General features: G+C 38.7%; 2 protein-coding genes across 5 annotated transcripts; one reads left to right on the top strand and one right to left on the bottom strand.

The window, feature by feature from the left end:
* Positions 1–216: 216 nt before the first annotated feature.
* tgfbrap1 (transforming growth factor, beta receptor associated protein 1) lies at positions 217–13,654 on the bottom strand. Of its 4 annotated transcripts, none has more exons than XM_023424382.2 (13): positions 13,436–13,654; positions 11,266–11,981; positions 10,653–10,847; positions 9,534–9,688; positions 9,235–9,317; positions 8,717–8,897; positions 8,464–8,624; positions 7,826–7,883; positions 7,586–7,729; positions 6,776–6,919; positions 5,067–5,226; positions 4,290–4,756; positions 217–3,414 (listed from the first exon to the last, which is right to left on the bottom strand). In XM_023424382.2, the coding sequence occupies exons 2-13, from the start codon at positions 11,960–11,962 to the stop codon at positions 3,226–3,228; spliced, it is 2,634 nt and encodes an 877-aa protein (XP_023280150.1). In that variant the 5' UTR covers positions 11,963–11,981; positions 13,436–13,654; the 3' UTR covers positions 217–3,225. The 4 variants fall into 4 exon arrangements, with proteins under 4 accessions (XP_023280150.1, XP_023280148.1, XP_023280149.1 ...); XM_023424380.2 differs by having other exon boundaries at positions 13,440–13,654; XM_023424381.2 differs by having other exon boundaries at positions 11,266–11,976; positions 13,440–13,654.
* A 2,107-nt stretch (positions 13,655–15,761) lies between these two features.
* On the top strand, positions 15,762–24,978 carry cul4a (cullin 4A). Its single transcript, XM_087178777.1, has 20 exons — positions 15,762–16,378; positions 18,058–18,173; positions 18,722–18,826; positions 19,477–19,545; positions 19,677–19,750; positions 19,827–19,989; positions 20,081–20,170; positions 20,296–20,378; positions 20,899–20,966; positions 21,321–21,439; positions 21,568–21,760; positions 21,896–22,000; positions 22,139–22,249; positions 22,695–22,780; positions 22,931–23,038; positions 23,151–23,264; positions 23,359–23,464; positions 23,557–23,729; positions 23,824–23,976; positions 24,069–24,978. Exons 1-20 carry the CDS (start codon positions 16,237–16,239, stop codon positions 24,162–24,164), a joined length of 2,274 nt encoding a protein of 757 aa, XP_087034903.1. The 5' UTR covers positions 15,762–16,236; the 3' UTR covers positions 24,165–24,978.
* The last annotated feature ends 1,373 nt before the right edge of the window (positions 24,979–26,351 follow it).

Here is a 26,351-nt window from a genome sequence, read left to right as displayed (position 1 = left end):
TACTGAAAATAATTGTTGGTTGCAGCCTTGCAGTTTTCATATGATATGGATTAATACAAACCAAGGTTTTCTGAATGTCAATTACTTGACAGAGAAAATAGCAGCACAATATAAAGTAAAATAATTAAGGTCCTAACATTCTGTCTGACAATAATCATGCCAAAACATGCACGGGAATTACTTTTCGGTGTGAAATGTGAAATGAAACTCCATGAGTTGATATACAGTTTCATGTTTATTAAAATGGGACGGATTTACAGGTTGTACACTCCATCCACATTGGCATTGATTAAGAAAGCAACAAACAAGTACAAATGCAGTATATACATACCAGTATACATATATTTATAAAATACAATAGCATTTTTTTCACAAATGTACTGTATTTTTATCATTATTATCATTATTATTATTATTATTATTATTATTACTTGAAGTCATTGTTAGGAGGACCTTTAAGCAAGCTACACACAAATTGTTTGGACAGAAAGACGCTGTACATAAGCTGTGAATTTCTGTCATGGAAAGCAAGTCAACTGACAGTATATACAATATTCAGATCTCCATGTTAGAAAAATAGTCCCATGTTTGCACAAAGTCCCCAAAAGAAATTTTTGTTTGCAATTACAGAAGGCTAGCATCAACAGCACAGGCACCAGAGAAACAAGCAAACCCCACAACAGTGATGTGTTTTGATCCGTTGGACAATTGAATATAAGGTTAAAATTAAACATTTAGGGAGGGACACTATCTTTTCTTTTGAAAAAAGTTACAGTCCTTAGAGGCTTGATTTGGGAATCCTGAACAATTTCTCTCTTTCAGAACTAATTTGGATGAATATCTTGCAGATAATTTGTAGTGTGTAAAGGGGGAGGATTAATTTTTACGTCTTCTGATCTTAACTAAATCTAGATGGGCATCTTCAGACAGTGGCACATTTCAAGGAAGAGAGACAAGTGTTAAATCTGAAAAAGAAAACATGGAGCTGCACTGATTTAAGAGTGTATTCGATGTACAGCAGCTTTACATGACAATGTTCACCGTTTTCTCTCAGTGCTCTGTTATGCAATTCATGCGTCCTCTGCCAGCTTGGATAACCTTGGTTTTTCAAAGTGAAATAGTTTGGCCTAGACTTTTTATTTTAGCAAAGCATCACCTCCAGTGGACACTGAGGAATGTGTCCCTGAATTTGACTGTTCACACAGTTGAGCTACACAAACACATTATGCACCTGCCATTAGTTTTGTGTGTCTGGGAGAAACATTTATCAAGTCCAAGCTGCCCTTTATTATTAACTGACACATACACAATATTTGGAAAGCACTAAAAAGACAAAGCAGTGCTCTGTGATGACAAGTCTGTAAAGAATTCTAGGGCTTCATTATGATAGAATAGGGCCGACTTCTGTTTCTGCAAGAGGTGTCAGGATTAAAAGGTTAAAGCCATAACCCCAGCATTTATGAGGGAGGCAGTTATGACAGCTGAGATGTATGAAGCTGTATTTTTTTGGGCCATCAAAATTATGGATGAAACTGTTTTTTTGTCCTCTCACAATTCCCAAACATTAAAGAAAAGGTTTAAGTGTCATGTGCAGTGCATTATGTGCATTATAAAACCATTTTCTTTGACAATCATTCATTACTTTCATAAGGAGAGTGGAGGAAATGCATCCTCGTCAACATGAAGCATTTAGTCTGGAGGCTTCATACCAATGACCATGACCGTCATAGCATTTCCTTTTCACCAAGACCAAGGTACGCGTTGATGGATTGTGGAACAAAAGGAACAAAATGGAGAACATTTGGAAGATTTGTTCCAACCAGCTTTCAATCATTTTTTCTCCCATTATTCAAAAGGCATATTCAGGGCACTGAGTAGAATAGTAAAGAATACCATAAAGTAATTTCCATAATGCTCCACCTGTGGTTCATTGCATTTGTTTCAAAAACTTTACACATTACTGCCATCTTGTGGTCACATACTTTTTTACAGCTTAAACAAAAATTTATAACAATATGTAAGCTCTGAAAAAGATAACTGAATTTCTCACAGATAGTAATAACAGATAAAAACTAATTATCTTGTGAAAATTGACAGGGTTTATTCAGCTCTTTGGAACAATTTATCTCCTTTCCCCACCTGAAGTAAATTAGAAATATCTTTTTGTGGCCCTCCTAAATATTTAACCAAACAAAGTGGATCCATGATGGCAGGAGGGCAGTGAAGATCCCTCTAGATTTATTTAATGACTAGTAGTCACTCAAAATGAGACAGAAATCCTGAAGCTTGATTTCACATTTCATTTCACTTTACATATGTGCCATCTATAACTTAGCCATAAAATTTGCGTTCATGTTTCACTTGTGTATAGTAACATATTATCATTAAAGAAGATTTGATTTAGAAGGTCAATGAGATTGACCCCTGATGTAGTTTGAGTACTGATCCAAGTCTCCAGTCACACTTAATGATGATTAGTAAGCGAAATGCAAGATTTCATGTAGTGTTTTACACTGTTGATCCACAGACAATAACCCCAATATCAGGACATTCATAATCTAATAGGTTTGTATCAAATTGCTGCTGGTAAGTCACTAATTGAATTACTATAACTATAACCTCCCTTGCCCTTATAACAAAGGGAAAATAAAGCAGCAGTGAGACCAGATCTCAAAGACGGACATAAAACACTCTTTTTCCATCAATACTGATGAGTCTCACATTAAAACCTAACATTGCAATGAGCAAGTTATATTATTCATGCTTAAGAAATGCAACAGAATTCAAATACAGTGTGTTCTGTAGTCCAAGTAGTTTCTCAAATTTAGGTTTAAAACAGTACAAGCGAAGACAAGGACAGGCTCAGTATTCGACCCACAGAAAAGGACAAGAGCCCATCTTTAATTAATTTTCTGTTTAAATGGATTAAAGGGCAGGGTGACTTAGCTGTTGGTTTTTTACTTCTATAAAAACTTGCAGTCTGAAAGTGTGGTATAACTGTGGCAATAAATAGCTGAAATCATCTGTTTCTCCCTCTCACACACACACACTCACACTCGCACAGCTTTCTCTGTTTCTCATTAACTCCATAGCAGATTCTACTATGGCAATGTGTGTTCTGTGCTTTTTTTTTTACCCCCTCAGTCCTCAGTTATCCAAAATCTCAGCACGTCCTGCCCTTTAGTTTGGTGCCTCCGATCGCAGGTCACATGACAGTTTCAAGTCTCACGTATGGTTACTGCTATTAGTTAATTGTCTCTTAGTGGGAGAGTCTCTTACTCTCTGGGCGACGCAGTGAGTGTGGACAGGTACTCCACCTGGCAGACACACCACATCGGGATCACTGAAGGTGTTGTGGCACAGGTGGCATCCTTTCTTTTCAGACACAAAGATGGGTTTCTTGCGCTCTTTCAACTGGAGGAAAAAATATTAGACAGAAGAGCTACGAGTTAAAGCAGTAAAGAGCAATAAGACAACACCCTATATGTTAAAATCCCATGAGCAAATGGAGTAAATTATTATATGGGTTCCCTGTAGACAGAAGACACATTACTCACTGATACAATCATATCTGACTCAATCTGCCAATTCATGTCTGGTAAAATTTCAACCATTAAAGATGAATAACATACCAAGATTCTCCTTAAAATTTTGGACACTTTCAAATTTTTTTTTTAGAAAGGTTGTCAAGGTTCATTTGATGACTGTAACTGAAGATTATTTTCATTATCAAATAATCAGTCGATTATTTTCTTGATTTATCAATAAACCTTTGGTCAATAAACTAAAATCATCAAATGGACGTGCCCCTGGAGATCTTAAAATATCTCATTTGCATTCGACCAAAAGTCAAAAAACCAAATATGTTCACTTTACCATACATTTATCACACTAGAAAAGCATAAACTCACATTTGAGAAGCTGGAACCAGCAAATGTTTTGGCATTTTTGTTTGAAAAATTGCTCAAACCATTAAACCATTAAAAAAAAAAAAAAGTTGCAGATTACCAATTGCTTAAATGTCTAAATCTTTGCAGCTCCATTTGAGTTGTTCACTGTTTCAGTGGTTTATTCAGGATTGCTCTATTGGAGAAGTACTTACAGAAATCATGTTAAGTTATCATCATTATTGCTGTTAACCCTTTGTAAAGCTGATGCTGTCTTGTGCTTTAAAATAACAAACTTGGTCACAAAACAAAAAAAAGGTCATAATGTAATAAATGATGGTATGGTACCCAAGCCTGTTAAACTAATTTGTGCATTCTTGTATTGTGTTATGCGTTTCTCACCCTGTCATGCAGCAGTTGAAGGTTTTCAGAGTGGGCTAACCCCAGAGCAATCTGGGAGGTGCGGCAGGCATGCATACTGGCCCTGACAGCTCGACCCAGGAAGGGCCGCAGCAGCTGCAGTGACCAGTTTTCAGGGAGCATGCGAAGGACACGGACTGCATCGAACACCTCGCCATGACGATTTAGGAGGTCCACTGCTGCCATCTCCAGATCTCCACTGCCCCCTCCTGTTGCTGTCTGGGATTTTCCAGGAAGGTTCCCATCTAGATAAACCCCCAGCAGCAGGTGAAACAGCTGCTGTCGGTAGGCAGAATCCCGACAAGATGAGGCCCATATACAGAAGGCCTCAGCAGACGAGAAGTCTCTGAGTTTGTGCACCAATATGTGCAATGCTTTATCATGCTCCTCCAGTTTTCCATGTAGTGTTGCACGCTCTAGCAGCAGTTGTTCACAGTTCTCCATCTTACCTGAACAGAAAAGAACATGAAACATCACCACAATCTCCCCGGTCATTTAGAAACAAAGTCTTGAGAATAACACCTTGCTATGAAGGTATTTCCAGTCGCCTTTACACCCTGAACTGCACTTAAATCTGCATTGCATTTATGCTGTTATAATCTGCCATAAAATATCTGTTAAGTCTAAACTATTACAACTCACTACTAAATAACTTAATTAGCTGGTCAAGATACTGCAAAACAACATTCAAAAACACAAAGCTCCCTCTTAAGATATTCAACTGTAATCATCTTCAGACATGAGGTGACAGTGTCTCACCTAAAAGAAACTGTACACGGTATAGGTTGGACTCCCTGAGCAAGGCTTGGAGCCTCTCTCTAGCTCTAGTTAGTTTCTCTTCATCTGTTGGCGACTTTGACAGCAGTGACAAGACCCTCTCCAGGTACAACACAGCCAGGTGTGTGTGGAACTTCTCTTTCTGCATTCACAAACATGGAAGAAAACAATCTGAATTAAAATCAAATTTTCTTTGGGAAGGTGCTTGGATGAAAAAAAAAAAAAAATTAGCTGCTAAATCCTACAAAACGGTTATCCTTAAGAGACTATATTTACATCGACTGCAAATTGAAATATTCCAATATTAATTTTGATTCATTACTGTCAGTAAAAAATTTAAGCAGGATTTTGCTAATTACCTGAATCTGAAGGACTATTAAAGACAACCTTAAAAGTGCAACAAAACATAAAAAAAGGAAGACTTGAACTCTCAGTGTGAATACATAACAACTCATAACAACTACTGATAAGATCACGAGAAAGCCCCTTGTTCCCCAACTACTACTGTAGTGCGTCTCTAACCAACAGGTCAGACTGTAGTATAAAAGAGCTTTGCTCTAAGTGAAAATATCTTGGTTGAATAAAGTTTTAAAAACTGCATTCATACATCCATTTTCTCAAGCACTTATACTTATGTTGCATGACTCCTGGGAGGAGCCAGACTGAAATTAAGGGTGTACATAATTTCAGTTGAAGTCAACCTAATTCACTTAGCTCACAAGTCAGGGTTGCAGAGGGAAGTCAAGAGACAGTGCTAAGCACAGAGTCAATGTGTTTCGTGACCAGGTTCATCAAAATACTTTCATATTGAGAATGTGGTCAATAGTGAGACTGCTGCAGTCCATGTAATTGTATCCACAATAATAATGCAATTCAGTACTTTGGAGAATTGATACTGCAGTGAATTCCTCTTATGATGCTTGCTACGCTGCAGGGGTAGTGTTTGGATGAGCCACAGCACATTAGGGTTTTTCCTGGCTCAGTATGAGATGGAGGTGGTACAATCCTGATCATATGCACAGAATCCTGAGGAATTTGACATGTTTTTTTCTGTCACTGTTGTATTTATCTAGGCTGATACTATCTAAAAAAAAAAAAACATTTAAAATCGGGCAGTTTAAAATGTCTTTGGTTGAGATGAATAAAAAGTGACGTTAAAATCACGTAGACATCAGCATCGTGTTAAACACTCCTGATCACACGGCAACTGAAAACCCACATCCTGTCTCGCAATCTCATTCTGATCCTCTCCATCACCGGTCCCTTCCACTTCTTGTGGTTGTACACTACTTCTAGACCTGACAAATTCACTGCACCTTGTCAGTAACATACTTTTTAAATGCACTTTTTCTTCTTCTGCAGCTTTGGCAGTGTCTTTCCCGGTGGACTGTGCTGATTACAATACAGTGCCACCGAATCAATGTAATGGCACAATTGCAGTTAAAAAATGACAGATGTCTACCGAGTGCAACTGTGGTTAGAAAATAAGCAGTTCGTTGAGAGCTGGAGGCAGCACAAAATTTGACAGAAGCGACCACCTCATAATTCTCTTTGCAGGAAAACCCTGCACATCTCTGATCTGATTTGCTCAATGACACTTGAACAGATCCAACACTAACACCTGAACCAGAATCTTCCAGCTCTCTGTCACCCCCCGACTAACAGCTGATAACTTCATCTTTTTATTGTACCTGTATCCTTCTCTCCAGCACCAGGTATTCCAAGTAGAGAAGTAGTGCCTGGCTGTGCTTTCCCAGGTAAGTGATGACATCATCAGGTTTCAATTGTGACTGATCCTTACAGAGAGGTCTCTTAGTAAAGATGTGGATGCCTATCTGCAAACAAAAAAGAAAAGCAAGGTTACTATGCACAATGTCAGAAAATTATGTTATGAACTGATATGAAAATGATGCAATGAAAGAGGAAGCATGCAGAATACAAGACACTCGACAACCAACAGTGTCACAAGAAAAGAGAAAGAAAAGAAAAGACTTTGCTCTAAAAAAAATAATAAATAAATAAATAAATCACATTTTTAGTCTGCTTTTTTCATTCAAGCCACAAATGAATGAAGATGTATGCTAGCACATATAGGAGAACTCAATACAAACTCAGTGTCTTCTTTTTATTTAATAAGGAACTGAAGAAATGGCTTGCGAGTACTGGAAAGTAACAGATCACATGTCTCCAGCCGCCCTGACTGTCTTATTCTGCATGTCTATTCAATCATCCAATGTGAAACATAGAGATCTGTACTTGTTTTGACCATTACATAATTATTATTTGCAGTTTCTTTTCTGTTACTCCATGGGCATTGTCCTTTTATTAATTATTGAAATTAATTATTGAAATGTAAATGAAATAGAAGGAAAAAAAATCAACTGGTTTACATTGTTGTTAAGCCAGTTAAATCAGGTTTACACAAAGTTGACTTGCACCAGTTATCTTTGACTTACAGTACAGTTACATTTTTGAGGCAATTTAAGGTACTTGTAACCTACGGTGGGATCCTTCTGCAAGGCCCAGTCTGCATACTTCCATACAAGATCCAGATTGGAGATGGAGCAGAGAAAGTCCACAATGTACTCATAAAGGTCAGATCTTGTGGAGTCCTGCAGATCCCCATCTACCACGCGAATCCACAACTGTCAAAAACATAAAGAGGAAATAGGTTCAATTCCTAAACATTATGTTGGTGCCGATTCTATTGTAAGAACCAGTCATATTTTTGGCATATGTACCTGAAGTGCTGCTGAATCCTGACCGTTAGAGTGATAGAGCAGCCCAAGTGCAAAATATCTAAGAGGGGGAAGAAGAAAAGCTTATTTCTCAAGATTCTATTTTTGTACAAAATAATGAACTAATGGAAATGATAAACTGGATTGACTAAACTGGACACAGTATTAAGGCTTAACAATTTGGCAATTAACAGCTAGAGGCAAAAAAAAAAAAAAAATCATCAAACAAAGCCTCATCGTCCCTGAAGGATTTTGCTAATTTTATGATCGCATTAATTGGTGAAAATTATGCTGATCCCCACAGTGTCCACAAGAGTGTTCATTTTTTCTCTAATTAACACACTTTTAACCATGATCTGACATGACCAAATGGAGACTAATTTACTCTAATTACTCTTTATAAAGTAATCAAAGCAAACACACATGCATTTGACATGTTCACAGTGCAGCCAGTTTCAAAATGTGTTTTAAATGTATTCATGTATCCAATCCAGTAACAGTGCTTCTGCAGATGTGAAGGCTCTTAAGACTATAAAATGTCTGTGGGTGTTGAAATGCTGCGATTTTTATAGGTGATCAATTCTGTTAACCTTTTCTTAAAAGGGAGCATGTCGAAAACAAAAGAATGGTAGTGTACACACTTGTGATATTTTTCTAGCCATGGGACACTGTCTGCCAGCACGCAGGCATTGTCTGTAGCTAGCAGGTCTAGAAGGCTCTCATGGTCCTGTTCAGCATACAGCTTTAACAGTGCTGTGTCCACATCCTCTTTACAGCCATTTGCCACCTCTGTGCTCCGTACCTGTGTGTGGAGATAAAGAAAAAGTTTTTGTAATACATAAACAATGTTACAATTCGGTGTAAATTAATCTTTTTTTTTTTTACTCCATTTACCTCTCCCAAATAAGTGATAAGGAATTTCTTGCATCGCAGCACTTTTTCCTGATCACCCTGTGCCAGGTGGTTGAGATCTGCAAACTCGTGAAGAGGAGGGTGGCAGCGAGTGAATGACGAGGAAGCTGGCAGCAGTAGCGGGTAGAGAGATATTAGCTCCCGCACATCTAGCTGACCCTTCCTGAAAACACAATGATAAGGTCAAAAAAAAAACAAAAAAAAAAAACAGCTGAGGAGTGAGGCAAGTGCACACAGATTCTTGGGTTCAAATTCACACCAAAAACAAATCCTCAAAAACAAATCCAAAGTCATAATTACATAAATTATAATTATTATTATATTAGTAGTAGTGACTCTCTATTGCAGCATTAATTACTAAAACATTTTCATTGATGAGGTAACATAAGACTTTTGTAGGAATACCTTAGGGCCTGAATAGCATGGCTGCAGGGTTTAATCTCATGAACAAAGCTGTTTAACAAAAGCTTGATATCAATCAAACAGAGTCAGACTCTTACCTGAAATGTTCTTTTGCCTCTAGAAACTCAAGTTGGCCAAAGTTTATGAAACCTGCCTGCTGGAGGATTCTTTTGTGCAAAATCTGTACATGCAGACAGTGACAATATATGAGACAACTTTGTTTTTTAGTTTAGAAAAATATTGTAAATTATGTGGTTCCACTCAGATTAATGTTAAAGGTCTTACTATGGGCAAAATACAGGCAAAGTTATCATACTATCATTGATTACTATGATACCAATATCATGTTATCACACACAACGTCATCTTTTCAACATACTTTCACACAGTTTGTTACCTGGAACTTGTCTTTGGGAATATTTCTCTGTGCTCCCTCTGTGAGGGTGAGCGCCTCCTCCACTCTGTGACTGGCCAGTAAGTCTTGTATCTGTCTCTCAAGCGGCAGGGGTACCAGGACATACACTGCCTTAGTGGAAGCCAGAATGACCTTCCCTAAAACCACAACACTCGCAGGTCAGAATTTCAGCACAAATTAATATTGATTGACATCACAGGTGGCCTGTCAATAAACAACGATGAGTCTGCTCAATTTTAATCCTGTGTCTTACACAATAGCCTTTAAACAGCTTCATGTGGACCCAGTATTTTCAGTAACTAAAAGCGAACCAGAGGTACAAACAGCATGTCATAACCCCTCTGATAGTTTCCAGCTTCAGCTCACAGCTAGTTGTCTGAACATCAACTATAGGAATGTGCATTGTACTTGAAATCTAGTATGTACCTGTATCCAGAGCTTAATATCTTTCACTTGCTTTTTTTTTGTAGCTCTGTAGAGTGATATTTTCTATTCTAACAATGAGCTGAAAGATGTTCTGTAATAGGAAATGCTTCAGATCCCATTAAGTGTAAACACCCCAGTGTACAGCTCCAGCCACATTCTGCTAAAAGGTTTCGGTTTCTCAGTCTAGCAATCCAAAGCAATGACTCTTTCCATCCCAGGACTATTTAATAACAGAGGCCTGTTTTCCACCAAGGAGGCACTTAACAGTTAAAGACATAATTTATAACACTTGAACCAGCGTTGGTTTTTGGTAAAGTTTAGAAAGTTAGAAAGAAGACAGAATCGACTTTGATTTATTACTTTTTGTAACTGTCCATCATGAATTCAGAAATATTATAGTTGTGCAGTACTAAATTGGTGGAGTACGCAAAATGCAGGACATCCAGTGGGATCTAATGCATAGTAAGCATCATGCTGCTGTCAGGTGAAACTTAATATATCAGGTCTTCAACTTCTTCTTACATCATTTCACACGAGTTTTTATTGTTAGGGGAGCTTGTTGACCTTTGTAACCATTAAACCTGTTACAGTCTTTATGAATAATATCAAAAATGCATGGTCATCATTTTGGTAAATAAGTGGTTTGATTAAATGAGAGAGATTGTGCGATAATACCTTCAAAGTCTTGCAGAATGTGTCCATCCCTGAATGAAAGGGTCTGTTTTAGCTGTTGGTCCAACATGCTGTGGATGGTGATGAAGCTCTCATCCAAGGCCACCACATATGGAAAACAAACAGCTGCACCAATCACACTCTCTGACCAGTTGACAGGAGCCCGCTGAGATACCCCTTCTGCATTGGCAAACATTCCTGGAGAGAAAATTTAAGACAATTTGTAAGTAGGGATGTGTCAAGAAATACTCTTTACTTCCCTAAAACTTACAGACTGCCATTAAGAAACAAACAGATGCACAAAGGCTGTGAAAATTAGTTACTAAAATTAGTACATTATAAGTACTTAAATATTAAAACATTTACATTACACATTTCTGTCAGAACTTCTCAGATGTTTATAACAATAATTCATACATATGACAATGATTAACGTGACCTGGACTAGGATAATTGAAAGAAAATGAAAGGATGGTTTAACCATCCATAATTTAGATAACATCTGTTACAAGTAATGTTACGGCCCATGGCACACAAGAAAGAATATTCAACACCTTTGTAAATGGATTTTAAGACTTTTAAAGACCTGAGATACCCTGTTTATGTACTGACTTACCCAGACCACCAGGTGCTGCTAAGAGGAATTCCTCCCTGCTGATCCTCTTCACAATAGGTCTCCTTTCCTCACTGTTGTAAGGGAAGAGATCTTGGGAGGCTCCTGTGTTGTAGTTCACGATCATGTATTGTGTAGAGAGGGCCAGGCACAAAAAGTAACCATCAAGACTAAGGGCACAGGGCTGCTCAGGAGTGGTCACCTCTTTGACCAGCTGGACTCTGTCCACATACACCATGTAAATCTGGACAGTCCGCCGCTTGGAGGAGAGTATGCCCATTTCCACACAGAACGGATCACCATTCACCGGGTTCTCATTAATACAGAATTCTGCCACACCTCTGATCTTGGCTCCACCTCCTGCCGCCGAGGGCACAGTCTCTAATGTCTCCATGTCGACGAGGAACACTATTCCATCACAAAGCACTATCAGACGCTCCAAAGCAGAAGCAGCCCGCAGCTCAGCAACTGGTTTCTTGAGGCCCAGGTATTTGTGCAGCTTCTTCTGAGCCAAGTAACTCAGTTTCCCTTTGGAGGACGTGACCTCATCCAGCAGAAAGTGGTGGATGAAACAGTCATTGGTGCCCACATACAGCTTCTTTCCACAGCATTCAATGCACTCAATGTTGATGCGAGCTTTGTCACCCATGAGGAGATCTCGCTCCACAGCGGGGACTAGCTCAAAAGCCTTCACACTCATCTCAGCCAAGGCATCTACACTAGATGATACAAAACAGAAAGGCATCAACAAAACTGCAGACAATATAATCTATATGAGAGTAGACAGCAAAACATTTTATTGAGATACATTATTAATTCACTAGCAATATCCACTAGCAGGATATACTGAGGCATAATGGGTGTGTCCCTCATTCACAACAAACTCTAGATCCATTCTGCTTTTAGGAAAGTCAGACTTTTGCTGGATTCTGAATCATTTAACTCTGAATAATGGCTCCAATAAGTGAGTCTTTAAAAGGCCAAACGTTCAGAATACCCTAAGGCTATTTAGTTTTGGTTGGGCAAAACATCACCTTGGGCTTTGGGACATTTTGACAAGCATTTCTCACTGTTTTCTGTCATTTTAACTCTGAAACAATTACTTACCTAATTAATAAACACAACAAGCTGTTAGTAGACTTATATACCCTCAACAACACACAGAAGTCACTTAGGATCAAGCACTTTACTTTGGCTTTGAACTTTCCCTACCAGCATGTAATAAAGTTCCTTCAAAAGCTCATGTGTAATGTCTTGAAGCTAAGTGGGTTATTTTTCATACTCGGTATTCATGCCAGAAAGGGTTAATGGTAACACTTTACTTTAAGTACCCCTATCTAGAGTTTGTAAATATTTAATAAATGGTTTATACCACAAGTTAATGTAGTTATGTGCGCATATAGGCGTTTTAAATGTATTTTTAAACATCTATAACCCCGCCTGAGGACACCCATGAGCTGAGGCTGCTGTATAATAGATAGGAACTGACAATACAGTTGTAATAATATAAAATATATCTTGATAGAAGTTCTAATGGTTATCAAACACTGTGCATTCATTAGCACTTAAAATGTCCTTATATCTGCTACATAATTGTGTGCAATAAATGATTTATTAAATGTTTATATACTGCGTACGAATGCTACTTAGGGGAAGGTAAACTGTTACCGGATGGGATTTATTTTCATTTTGCAGATTATTATCAACGCTGCTCATGTGGTAATGGCTAATGACGTTAACGCTAGCTAGCTTGCGAAACCCATAGAAGCTAATGGCAGCAACAACACAAAATTCACTGATTAACAGTGGCTGTTTGGAGGTGGACTAATTTGTTTGTCACATACATTATTCGTGTGAGGAAGTAGTGGTCGGTTTTTGATTAATTAGGTAGCTTCTGGGCCAGCATACTGAGCTAGCTAACGTTAGCTTAAAGAGGCTGTTCTCCAATTATGCCAATGCTAGCGAGCTAACTGAAGCTAAACTACATTTTTAAGAATGACTAAGGAAGGGCTTGTTAATAACGTGAACAAACAAGCAGCATTATTACATTACAGCACTCGTGGGGTGTGTGTCCGAAGAAAAAGCACCAAATTTCCAACCGGCCTCCCCTCCCTTGAGATGATGCTCTGCGCAGCAGCCTCCTGCCTAGTCTCTCCGTGAGTTGTTAGCATACCTACCGCTGCAGACAGCGCTCAGGACGGCAGGCGGGATTACCACAAACAGGCGGGCCTACTACTCCAAAAACAGTGGCCACGACATATATTTACACTTTAACACTATTCCCATGCTCCTTGGGACGGCCCCGCACCAACTAGTAGAAATTTAGCTTGAATGGCAGCGTTGGGTCCTTCCTTGTCCCGTATAAAACACCGCCCATTAGAACTGAACTCTTGCTGGCTGCAGGTGATGCAGGGCTGCGTTCAAGACTGTCGAGCAAGGAGGAGTTGTTGACGATTTCTCAACACATTTCAAATTGACTTCTTAATTTGTTATATTTTGTTTATTTAATCTTTATTTAATCGGGCTGTCTCATTGAGATTGAGCTCTCTTTTTCAAGAAACCGAGAACAAGAAATAATTAGTAAACAATGCAACTAAGACCATCTAATAAAAACAATCACAAGAGTCATAAAAAATCAGATAAGAAAGTTTTTAAATCACCAAGTGCTATGCAGAACTCTAGTTTGAGGGGAGTTTACTATTCATTCTGGATGGATGGATGTATTACAGACTGACTGACTGACTGACTGACTGATCATAGTTCCACCATTCGTCACCCAAATGCCATGTGACTGAGTTGGAGCTTCCCCATTGGCTGTTGCTCTTTCAAAATTAATTGGTGCAAACAGTTTAGGGCAGCATTTATATCCTGCAATTCAACACATTTGTGCTAGATTTTGAGACTTTTTTTCAAGAGACCACCTAGTGACAAATCTAGCAACTATTTGGACAAACCTTGGGTTCTTAGAAGAGAGTCTTCAGTAATGCTCTTGCACCATATGTCCAGTTGTTCAGGTCGGAGGATTTGATGCTTCAGCCATGTACTAGGTTTTCATCTGGACTTGTTTAAAGGTCCCATATTTTACACTTTTCTGGTGTTTTATTTGAAAGTTTGATATCAATGAGAAGATAAATTTGTGTTTTTAAGTACCAAAAACCATCTCAATGTAGTTTTACACCTCCTCTCTCAGGCTTCTCTCTGGAGCTCTAGTGACAACAGGTTGACGAGCCAATCACAGCCTCTCTTCTGATTAAAAAACTAACACTGAAGGCCTAGCTATGAAGATACAAGCGAAATGTGGTATAAGAATTTAGTATAGTCAATTTATTCTTTTATGATCAGCAATAGCCCATCTGTAATTTGGTGCCCTATCCCATTTTACAGTAATATAGATAACCTCATACCCAGTTTATGATTATGCCTGGTAGTATACACGTAAACCAGGATACTGAAGCTTGTAAACACCATCCTGTTTGCTGTTTTGGAACCATGCCAGCCCCACACAGGCCTAATGTTTTACATCAACCTCCTGGCCTTAAAAAGCATTGCATCAGACAGAATATGTCAATACTGTATGTAAGTAGGTATCAGTAAACAGGTTATTCAAGGTTCATGAAGTTTACCATCATGTATAAGCATGCATAGTACAGCTACAATGATTGTTGTATTGAGAAACCTTCTCTGCACCTTTGGTTATAAAGAGAGTTCAATACCCCATGAGACTGTTTAGTCTGACAAAACATGCTAAATTTACTTTTTGAAATTACAAAGCTCACAATAAAGTCAAATGGAAGCACTACAAATATTTACAAAGACAAAGTATGATAGACAAAGATACATTACTGAGATTAAAAGAAAAAATGAAAGAAAACCTTGTTGTTAGTCCATGAAGTAGTAGTATGACTCAGCAAGAATGATGTGGGTGCCCCATTTAAGGTTTTAGTAGGAGGTTAATCAGGTGTATAATCAGATGGAGAAAACCATGTACTTGGTCTTTTCTGCATTTAAATAAAATATGTGTTATAAAGCACTAACCAAGTGACATGGCCTTGATAACGACACCAGCCAATCAGTTAGAACTTAAGAAGCCTCTTGGTACTTACAACCAAGTCCAGAATCCCTCAATTCAACTTTTCTTGGACATATTAAAATTGCTTCTTATGTCTGGCCGACAGTTTAAACCCAAAACATTTTGAGTATAGAAAAGTGAGAAACTAGCAAATATTCTCATTTAATCATTCAAACTTGCTGTCAGTTAATTTGTGTCAGTTAACTTATCATTCAATCTTTTCTTTTCTTTTTTAGTACTGGTTGGTTTCTGAGTGTCCGGGTAATAGGGGTCCTGTAGGAGGTGTAATCCGGCCATGCCAGCTTCTCAGAAAATGAGAAAATGAGAAAAACGTTTACAGACAGTAGAAATCCAAACTGCCCCTGAACGCAACTCGGCCGCTTTTCACCCAAGATGCACCTGTCCAACTGAACTGTCTGAGAAAAGCCATTTTGTTGTGCTAGCTAGCTATGTGCTAAAGAAAGCCACCAAAACATGGGTCTGTCATACCAACGCTAAATATGTCGCTTTTATGTTTTTGTTTACTGTCGCAAAAAACAATAATTGAACTCGTGAAAATCTGTAAATAGTCAAGACTGGCATGGACTAGCCTATGAAGCTAAAGTGTTTTGGAGAGGACGAAAACTGGTAGCTTAAGTGTGCTGCAGTTTCAGATAACATACTGTTAGCACGTTTATTTAGCTGACCGTAGTTATGTTTTCTGATTGATTACCTTGCGTAAATCGGTGTTTGTTTTTGAATGTGTATTAAATAGGCTGCGACTGTCTGTGCTGTCAACCAAAGACAACTGGTTCGACGTAGAGGCTGTGTCGGTGACAGTAAATAAACAGGCGACTGAACAATCCAGCAGTAACTTAGCAAAACACTTGGACCATACAGCGTTAAGCCAAAGCGCTAATCTGATAATGGCAGAGGACACCCGACAGGACAAGAGAGCCAGCTTCTCTGCTATAACGGAGCACAACACCAACGGGATGGCCAGGACCTCCGCTGTGGCCTCAGGAAAAACTGGCGCTTCAAAGAAGTTAGTGATCAAAAATTTCAAAGGTATCGTCATTGACTGATCTCGTCTACGTTATCAAACCGCAGAGCATGTTACTCAACTTTTAGATCTTCGTAAAGTTGTCTGTCTCTGGTTGTGCAAGTTTTTGACAGCAAGTATAAAGTCGTCTGCTGACCTAACTGCTGCGATTAGTATGTTGCCTCACATATGGTTTATTTGTGTAACAGCACATACTCACATCCCCAAGTGATTGTTATTATGCTTGATGCATAGATTTTTATGGGCAGTGATGATTTTAAAAGCCCCTCACAACATCTGGATTTTGCACATATAGGCTGTAACCAATGTTCCGGGTACTAGTCAGGTGAGCGAAAAACCTCACCTCAGTCAACAAACAGGGGTCTTTCGCAATCTGAAATATATTATTTTTGTTTATTAAGTTAAATGGATAGAGACGGACGTTTTGGCTCAAATGTGTTGTCGCACCATATTAAGCCTCAGGTGCTACTGATAACACTGATTAGTACTGACTCATGTCAATTAAAAACGCTCAAGACAACGGCCAAATCAGACCAGTGACCAACTGAAGAACCAAAAATCAAAAATGACACAAATGTACTGCAGGACAAAATAAATCACATATAAATTACAAATAAACATAAACATACAGTTGTACAAATAGACAAATATATGAATTATATTTAAAACTGCAACTATTAATCCGCAGGCAGAGCTGAAAATATTGGATGGTTGTACAAAAAAGGTGTGAGAACAGTATAAACTAGTTAATCCACATATTGGGTGTAGCCTACTTCTGGTCTTAATAATGGTATAATACAGTGTATGTGGGTTGACACAAGTAATCGGTGAGGGAATTGTCAGAGAACCTATCTCCTGAAAGTGATTATTATTCTGTCAATCCTTTTATTAACGCCACAAATTAATAAAACAAATACTAGTTTTAGCATTGAATCCAACCAGCTGATTATTAAACTTGTCTTAAAATAGAATAAAATAAAATAGATTGATAACTGCTTGATTTTTGCCTGTTGGTTAGCTAATAGCTAATTACATGCAATGACTTGACAAACTGCAGTAGCTTTTCATTCCTTTTCACTTTTTAGAGTAAGAGCAGAGCAGTTTAGCAGGCATGAGCTGGTGTGCATATTCATACTACATTCATCTTAGACAAAACTGTCTCTGTTATGATTTTACTAATTAAAGAGCCAAGATTTAAATCTTGAAATATTATTAAAACATATTTCTGTGGCTACAAAAACTCAAAAAAGTGAAAAACTGTAAAACTGTAAGCTTTCTTTAGGACATCACCTGTATGTACAAACATATTCGGGACAATAAATGTCAAGATTATATAAAGTAAGTTAAAGAAACCAGCAATGGAATAAAAGTGAAAAGTCTCAAAAAAAAGTTCTGAAACCAGGAAACTTGCTTTTTGTCATTTCCACCATGAAAAGTGATTATTTACCCACTTAACTGTGGGTCCAAAGTGTGTGGTGTTGGAGGTGCCCCTGCCTTAGTTAATTGGACAGACACATACAATACTGCATTGTTCGATTAGGGATTATTGTTATGTGATGTTTGTGTTAAACATATGTTTTATTCTAATACTAATATTGTTTCATATGCAGTAATGAGCTCCTGTTAGCTTGTTTGACAGTTTGTGTAGGACCTATAAAACATTATTATGGGCTTTTTGTGACAGACAGGCCAAAACTAGCAGAGAACTACACTGAGGACACGTGGTTGAAGCTACGAGATGCAGTGGGTGCCATTCAGAACAGCACCTCTATCAAGTACAACTTGGAAGAGCTCTATCAGGTTTGCTGTCTGTCTTTTTAAACACCTGCAGTTTGATATTTTTGTTCGTGTGTTGCAGTATCTGATTGTAGAAATGTGTCAGTGCAAAACAAATGAACATAACTAGCACAAAAGCTTTTTGGGTTATCATATTTAACACATCTTTCAGCAGAACAGTCATTACTGTTCGAGGTTGCTAGTGGTTAGTTTCAGATCAGGGTTAAAATAAACTTGTAGAGATTGGTGACTTCCTTGAGATGAGTAATATACAACATCATCAACAAAATCTCTACTTTTCTTTGTTACAGTTGGTGTTCATCCATGTACATCGTTTGAAAAGTGTCCACTGCATTGCCACATAACAAACGTGGATTCACATACTTACAAAAATGTTCATTATAGCATACAGTACATGTAATTTGTAATAAATCACCAAAAGCACCTGTTTGGTCCTTTAAAGTCAAGACATCATCTAACAGGTGTTCACATGGCTGTTTGTGTAGAATTGTGAACAATCTGTGCCTCTTGTGCTTTTGTCTCCTCTTCTTGCTTCTTCGAAACACTTGAAGGCGGTGGAGAACCTGTGTTCATATAAAGTCTCCCCCACACTGTACAAGCAGCTACGGCAGGTCTGTGAAGATCATGTGCAGGCCCAGATCCACCAGTTCAGAGAATATCCTTTTTTGTGAAACACTATATCAGGTAAGATATGTGTCAAAACTGTTGAGTCATTTACTGAGCTTGGGATCAAAGGGACAGTGTTTTTTTTTTTGTTTTTTTTTATCACAAACCTGCAATTTTGACTGATTTCTATGTTGGTTTCATTTGGAGTTATGTTGGCAGCTTTAAACTCAAGTTAGGGAAGTCTGGGCTCTGCTGACACAGTTGAGGTGCTATTGCAGTCATATCTCACAAGGGGTCAATATATATCAAGTTTGGCAGTTGTGTTTTATGCCCCGAAATCACACACAATGGGGCTTTATTAAGCAGTGGCTGTGACTGGCAGATGATGTACAGATGCTTCACATATTGTAAAACAGCAGCTTTATAACAAAACATGAAGTCATTGATTAACAACATTGTCTGTTTGTTTGTACCTAAGCTGGACTTACTTCCTGGATTTGAAATATAGGTTTTTCTTTCTTTCTTTTTTTGTCTCTGATAAGAGCCTGGGTCTGCTGAGAACAGATAAGAATAAAAGTCATTAGTGTCACCCAGCTTAAAGTTCATAAGTTTATACGTGCTTCCTGTGAGGTATGGTCATTCAACATTTTGGTTCAATGACGTGTGGGTAAAAGATTTTTTCCTTAACATGGAGCTCACAGAGTCTTTGGACAACCTTTCCTTCCTGAAGCGAATGAATCGCTGCTGGCAGGACCACTGCAGACAAACTGTAAGGTTTGATGTTTGTCACATATGCATATCAAAATGGCTAATTTAGTTTAGTTTTGTTCTGCTGATAGGAAAGTGTCCTGTAAGAGTGTGAATCAAATGCTTAGATTGTCTTTTCTTTTCTCGTTATAGATAATGATCCGGAGTATCTTTCTCTTCCTGGATCGTACATACGTGCTTCAGAACTCCCTACTGCCCTCAATCTGGTAAAATGACAGTTTATTCAAATGATTGTGTTTTTTAATGTGTACTTAGGAGGCTGATGCTATATAAACGTTGCAGGGACACTGGGTTGGAACTGTTTCGTACCCACATTGTGAGTGATAGTGCAGTTCAGAAGCGCACAGTAGACGGCATTTTGGAGCAGATAGAACTGGAGCGGAATGGGGAGACAGTGGATCGTAGTCTGCTCAGGAGCCTACTGGGCATGCTGTCAGACCTGCAGGTACCTGATCATGTGTTTACCATAATTAATCAGTAGATGGACTGAATGTGTGTCATTGTTTTTACCTCCTGGTTGTCTACTATGTGTTCAGGTTTACAAAGATTCTTTTGAAGAGAGATTTTTGATTGAGACCAATCGCCTGTATGCAGCAGAGGGACAGCGACTGATGCAGGAGAGAGATGTGAGCAAGACTCTTAATGGATCTGTCTCATGTGATCAGTAACCTGTCATACACATATACAGCATACGCAAGGATGCGCTTTTGATTGGCAAACGTACTGAATATGTGTGTTTGTATGTGTCCAGGTGCCTGAGTATCTGCACCATGTGGCTCGTCGGTTAGAGGAGGAGAATGATCGCATCATGAGCTACCTCGACCAGAGCACTCAGTAAACTTTTTTTTCAAATTTTCAATTGTGTTGTCATAGATATTACTGAGACAAAAATGATGTCATGCATAGACATTAAAATCTAATAATCTCATGTGCATACAAATAAATGGAAACATAAATATCCATTTATTACCATTTATTCCAACCAGGTAAGGTGCACCACCACTTCATATAAACATAGTGCTGTTTTATAGAGTGATATGTAAACTGCCAAATGGTCTATACTTTTGGACCAATAGAGAAATGGTGCCAATAGTGTCATAGTGACTGCTTGTATTCCCAGTACAAAGGGCTATCTTCACTAAATGTCCAGTATACTATGTTTCTTATTTTCATTTATCCTTCAGCATTTTCTGAGTATTAGTGTAAAAAGTGTGAGGGTTAACATGCAGACTTAATTTTGCACTTTTTGTATATACATATATATATATATATATATCTATATATGTTTTCTATTAAGTATAGACTTTGAATACACTAATTTTTTCCCTCTTATTTTCTCCTCACTATTTCACAGGAAACCACTTATTAGTTGTGTTGAGAAACAACTTTTAGGAGAACATATGACTGCAATACTACAAAAGGGTACGTCTGTGTGGAAGACTTTGCATGTGTGTTTGTGGGGCTAGTGTATACTACATATGTGAAGCTTATAGTGTTCATTTTATGTTGAACTGTGCCAGGAATATTGATTTCACACAATGTTAATTTTTACGGCACTAGTTTGAATGTAAATAAATAATGTATCGATTTGTTTTCTGATTTAAATCTTAACGGAATTCATCGACTTCGTTTTGTGGCTTGCTGTTGAATAGTTGTGATGTCATGTCATGTCAATGATCAATTGTAAGATGTAGGTGATTTTTATTTTTCAACATATTAAATACACAGTATATGCACATGTACATATGCAATAATGTGTAACATTTTTTGTGCCAGGTTTGAGCACCCTGCTGGATGAGAATCGTGTGACTGAGTTGGCCCTCCTTTACCAGCTCTTCAGCAAGGTGAAGGGAGGACTTACCACACTGCTGCAGTTCTGGAGGGATTACATTAAGGTATTAATGCATCAACCAACATACACTGTACATGAACATGAAATACAAAGCTATACAAAACATGTCCAGGTCCTTTTTATGTCTGAGAAATGCATATACACATTATTGTAAACTGTCTCTGGTCGTAGTCCTTTGGTGGAGAGATTGTATGTACTCCAGAGAAAGACAAGGACATGGTGCAAGACCTGCTGGACTTCAAGGACAAGATGGACAACGTGGCCCAGAGCTGTTTTGCACGGAGCGAGGGATTCATCAACGCCATGAAGGAGGCCTTTGAGACATTCATCAACAAGAGGCCCAACAAACCCGCTGAACTTATTGGTAGGTCAGGCGCAGACCTACGTGTTTTTAACAACTTGGTAAAAGTACAAAATAATCAAATCATTTTACTCTCATTCTATTGTGGTTTTTTATTAATTCCAGCTTGTGATAACAGCTTTATTGTTTCCCATCCAGCTAAATATGTGGATTCAAAGTTAAGAGCAGGGAACAAGGAGGCTACAGAGGAGGAGCTGGAGAGAATCCTGGACAAGATAATGATAATCTTTCGTTTCATACATGGTTAGTTACAGTTCTGTGTGTGCGTGTGTCTGGTGCATAAGTTGGGGTGTTTGCTTTCACAGTCAATTACTGTTACTAACCACTGTGAAGCTTGTTACACTCTAATGAGACCTCCTCATCTCTGTTTTCTCACTCCAGGAAAAGATGTATTTGAAGCATTTTATAAGAAGGACTTGGCCAAGCGTCTGCTGGTCGGCAAGAGTGCTTCTGTTGATGCGGAAAAATCCATGCTGTCCAAGCTCAAACATGGTGAATCTCTGCTCCGATGTCTTATATCTTGAATTAGCAAGTTGTCATGGATCAAACTCTTTGTCCGAGCCATGGATGCTTAAAGTTTCTGGGAATACTGGGAAATTGGCTCGCCTGTACTTTATTGGACTTAAGGGGATATTTAACTTTCAATGTTAACCTGGTCTGTACAGTATAACCACATTATATTCTCAATAACATTTAGCCTAAAATTTGAATGCGCTTTTAAATCCTTCAGTTGCAGACTAGAAGTCTTCCCTTGATGAACATTATGATACTATGATACATGTAGAGAGGATGTTTGCATCTGCCCAGTGCTCTAGCAGCTGAAGCACTTAAGTATGATCTGCTGTAGTATTAATGTAACCTGCCAGTTGTGCATATGTGTTGATTTGAGGTGTGAGAACAAGTCAGCTGTGACATCAGTGGTTTTGACTTCCTGCAGAATGCGGAGCAGCATTTACCAGTAAGCTTGAGGGGATGTTCAAGGACATGGAACTGTCTAAAGACATCATGATCCAATTCAAACAGGTACTTAAAGTCTCAAGCTCGTAAACATACATGTGTAGCTTTAAAATGTTGATGGCATGTTTACAGTGTGTATATGCATTCTACTGCACTATCATGAAATGCATTTTCCATGCATTTTCCATGCATAATTGATGTGATATTTCATCTCAGTATATGCAGAACCAGAGTGAACCCAGCAACATAGAACTTACTGTCAACATCCTCACTATGGGCTACTGGCCTTCATACACACCCATGGAGGTCCACTTGCCCCCAGAGGTGAGCTTTTTTATGTCTAGATGCTGTTCTTTGTGTACATTATGCTTTGACTCTTAAGAGACTGTGTTATGGACAGTCTTGGTAAAAAATTCATCTCTTTATGTTTTGGTAGATGGTAAAACTCCAGGAGGTGTTCAAGCTGTTCTACCTGGGGAAGCACAGTGGGAGGAAGCTGCAGTGGCAGCCAACGCTAGGCCATGCTGTGCTAAAGGCAGAGTTTAAAGAGGTAAAGGCTTGGTACATCCTAACAGAGCATAGAGAAGAGAGACGGCTTGAGAAACTGTCTGAACGGCACTTACAAGCACTACTTTATCCTACAGGGTAAGAAGGAGCTGCAGGTCTCGCTGTTCCAGACACTGGTGCTGCTGATGTTTAATGAGGGAGAGGAATTCAGCGTGGAGGAGATTCGTGCTGCCACTGGCATAGGTTACATGTCTTTAAATATGTAGTAAAATTATTCTATTGTGGGAGAGAGGTACTTGCTGTATCACACTGTCAATCTGTCTTGTCCTGCACAGAGGAGGGAGAGCTCAGGCGTACGCTGCAGTCCCTGGCCTGTGGAAAAGCACGTGTCCTTAACAAGAACCCTCGAGGGAAAGATGTGGAGGATGGAGACCGTTTCAATTTCAACAACGATTTTAAACACAAACTGTTCCGCATCAAGATCAATCAGATCCAAATGAAGGAAACGGTAAAAAATACTAGCACATTCCTTTCTTTCTCTTTTCATTCACTCCTGCTCAACCAGGGCTTACTTTTACCCATTTTTTGCATTTTCCTCCCAGGTAGAGGAGCAGGTAAGCACCACAGAGCGTGTGTTTCAAGACAGGCAGTATCAGATTGATGCAGCTGTGGTTCGCATCATGAAGATGAGGAAGACCCTCAGTCACAACCTACTGGTATCAGAGCTCTACAACCAGCTGAAGTTCCCTGTCAAGGTTACGTATCTTAAGCTTCTAATTCGTATTATTCACATACACGCACACACACAGAAATCTCATCAGCGTCTGTCTTGCCTTCCTCTCTACAGCCGGGCGATCTGAAGAAACGGATCGAGTCACTCATAGACAGAGACTACATGGAACGTGACAAGGAGACTCCTAACCAGTACCACTATGTTGCCTGAGGGGGTAGCACTCACTGCCATGCTTTCCTCACAGCAAGCGTAAAGCTTGCCCCCCAAAACAGCATTACAGCCCTTCAGCCACCCACGACTCTCCTCTGGTGCCCATCTTTCCCTCCATCCACAATCCTGGACGCAGCATCCAGATCACACAGAGCTCCAGAGAGACGAGAGAGACTTGGCTGTACTGTTCCCACTCTGCGATATCTTTAGTGGGACTCTGGAATGGGGCTGGAGGAGTGGCCCGGGTTGTTGATGGTTGGTTTATGTGACTTACAAATCTGCTAATGCAAAACTCAACTGAAAATAACTAGCACTTTCCCCTGTTTTTGTTGTGTTTATCCTCCTCGGGATTGGGATTTTTTTTTTTCTCCATCACATTGTTCTAAAATCACTTATTTTCTACTATAGTTGGTTTGTCTTGAGTTTTAAGATTTTTTTTTTTGTTTTGTTTTTATTTTAATTTTTTGTTCATGAACGGCTGCATAAACTGCTGAGTGTAAACCTGATTGGTTGGTTGCTTGATTTGGCAGAGAAACAGCTGTTGAAGACAAAGAGAAGAGACTTGAGGACGAATGAAGTGGTCCTGAGGGGCCGAGTCAGATGTGTTTAGGTCAGAGGGCGGTGGTCATTGCTCGTAACACAGACGCTAAATGATATGCAGGCAAGCCACTTTGTCTTTGGGTATCTTGTATGTTTTGACCAAAATGTCCAAATGTCCAATGTCATGTGCTGACGTTTTTGTAGATCAGATTGTATTCTATGTACGAGTGAGAAAAGTGAACCTGAATAAATGGATATTTAATGATTCAAGTAATTATTTGTAGAATTTGTAGATAACCTGCTAGTGGTAGTTTTGTTTTTACAAAGCCTGAGCTTGTTACATAGTTCTTGATGCTGACAACTCCTGCTGTCTAATCTGACTTTATCAAATCAATCTTAGCAAACAGGGTAAAAAAGCAGAAATAGTTAATAGTGAGTGAGCAAATGAGTAACAAGGAGGATTTTTGTCTCAAATGCAGCTCTGTGGTGTGCATTTTAGGCATAAGAACAAATAGCAAAATGAGTTAGATCTGAAACTGCTATACATCACAACACTAATTTGTCCTTTTGCACTTTGTATTTCTCAGCCCCAAATGATAAAATAGGCAGTGGATTGTTGTCTGTTCTCTTTACATACACCTGATTTTGATCAATTTGGGATTTAAATGCACTGCTGTTTTCAGAAAATGATAGCCACGACTTTCATAGCAAGAGAAATGAGCCATTCAAGATTTGAATATCTCAAGTTACTGGAAGATGGAACTGAAAATGTCCTTGGGAATGTACAGCTTATGCAAGATTAAGAAATAGATGTTCCAATATTTCAACAAGAGTTAGTTGTCTAGCATTATAGTCACATATGAAGACAAGAAACCGGCATGTCTTTTGTTAAAAATCATGGCTGAAGAATGCAGGAAGAATGTAGCAGGGTCCTGATAAGTCTTGGACAGCAGCATTAAAGCAGCCTCTGCGTTCCTTCTAGGGTTTTACACGCCCTCGTGAATTGATGATGGTGTCAGCTGACTACCCACAACACATGCACTTGCAGCCTGCACAGTTCAGTGTGCCTGTGTGGACTCTCACATGCTCCCTTCCCAGACAAAAAAGTATATGTTGTGCTCAAGATCATACATTAAACACACACATATATATATATACATACAACTGATCTTTTACATACTATGTACATTTAAATTATTACAGGAATGTTGCGTTCAAGTGTGCACTTAAGTCTAAAAGTCACCCCTCAATGCTTTCATTATTTTAAATACAACTATTGTATTTAGAATTATATAGGCTACTTATACTTAACGTAAATTTGAGTGAAAGCAAAGCAGATGAATGATGCACTAGCATTTGGTTTGTTGTTTTCCCTCCGACCTCATTACATTTTAATTACTTTAGATTAATCAACAGTAACATGTCACTAGTGTGACTTCCCCCGAAAAACAAGGATTCGTTGTTGTAGTATTATTCCTGGAAGTGCACTGTCTTTCTCAACAAGCGTCTCTTAACGCCTTGTTGGTATCACCTTGCCTACATTATGCACAATTATGTAATTTCGAAAAAAAAAAGTCCAATTTAACCATAATTTTTTTTCTCCCACAGTTCCACAAGACAAAATGATGTGTTCTCATAGGCTAATGT

The sequence above is a fragment of the Seriola lalandi genome, unplaced genomic scaffold (genome assembly GCF_002814215.2).
Source record: "Seriola lalandi dorsalis isolate HSWRI2012SDOR001 ecotype SW California unplaced genomic scaffold, Sedor1 jcf7180002054735, whole genome shotgun sequence".
Classification (NCBI taxonomy): Eukaryota; Metazoa; Chordata; class Actinopteri; order Carangiformes; family Carangidae; genus Seriola; species Seriola lalandi.
The sequence above is the reverse complement of the archived record's forward strand: the minus strand, read 5'-3'. Positions and strand labels throughout refer to the sequence as shown.

Coding starts and splice junctions, on each gene's coding strand:
- tgfbrap1 (XM_023424382.2), bottom strand. CDS start 11,962: ATGAGTGTGAAGGCTTTTGAGCTAGTCCCCGCTGTGGAGCGAGATCTC. Junction 10,848..11,265: donor AGCAGCACCTGGTGGTCTGG/GTAAGTCAGTAC, acceptor TTTTCTCTCCAG/GAATGTTTGCCAATGCAGAA. Junction 3,415..4,289: donor TTCAACTGCTGCATGACAGG/GTGAGAAACGCA, acceptor TTTTTCCTCCAG/TTGAAAGAGCGCAAGAAACC.
- cul4a (XM_087178777.1), top strand. CDS start 16,237: ATGGCAGAGGACACCCGACAGGACAAGAGAGCCAGCTTCTCTGCTATA. Junction 19,751..19,826: donor TCCCTACTGCCCTCAATCTG/GTAAAATGACAG, acceptor TAAACGTTGCAG/GGACACTGGGTTGGAACTGT. Junction 22,001..22,138: donor AATCTTTCGTTTCATACATG/GTTAGTTACAGT, acceptor TTCTCACTCCAG/GAAAAGATGTATTTGAAGCA.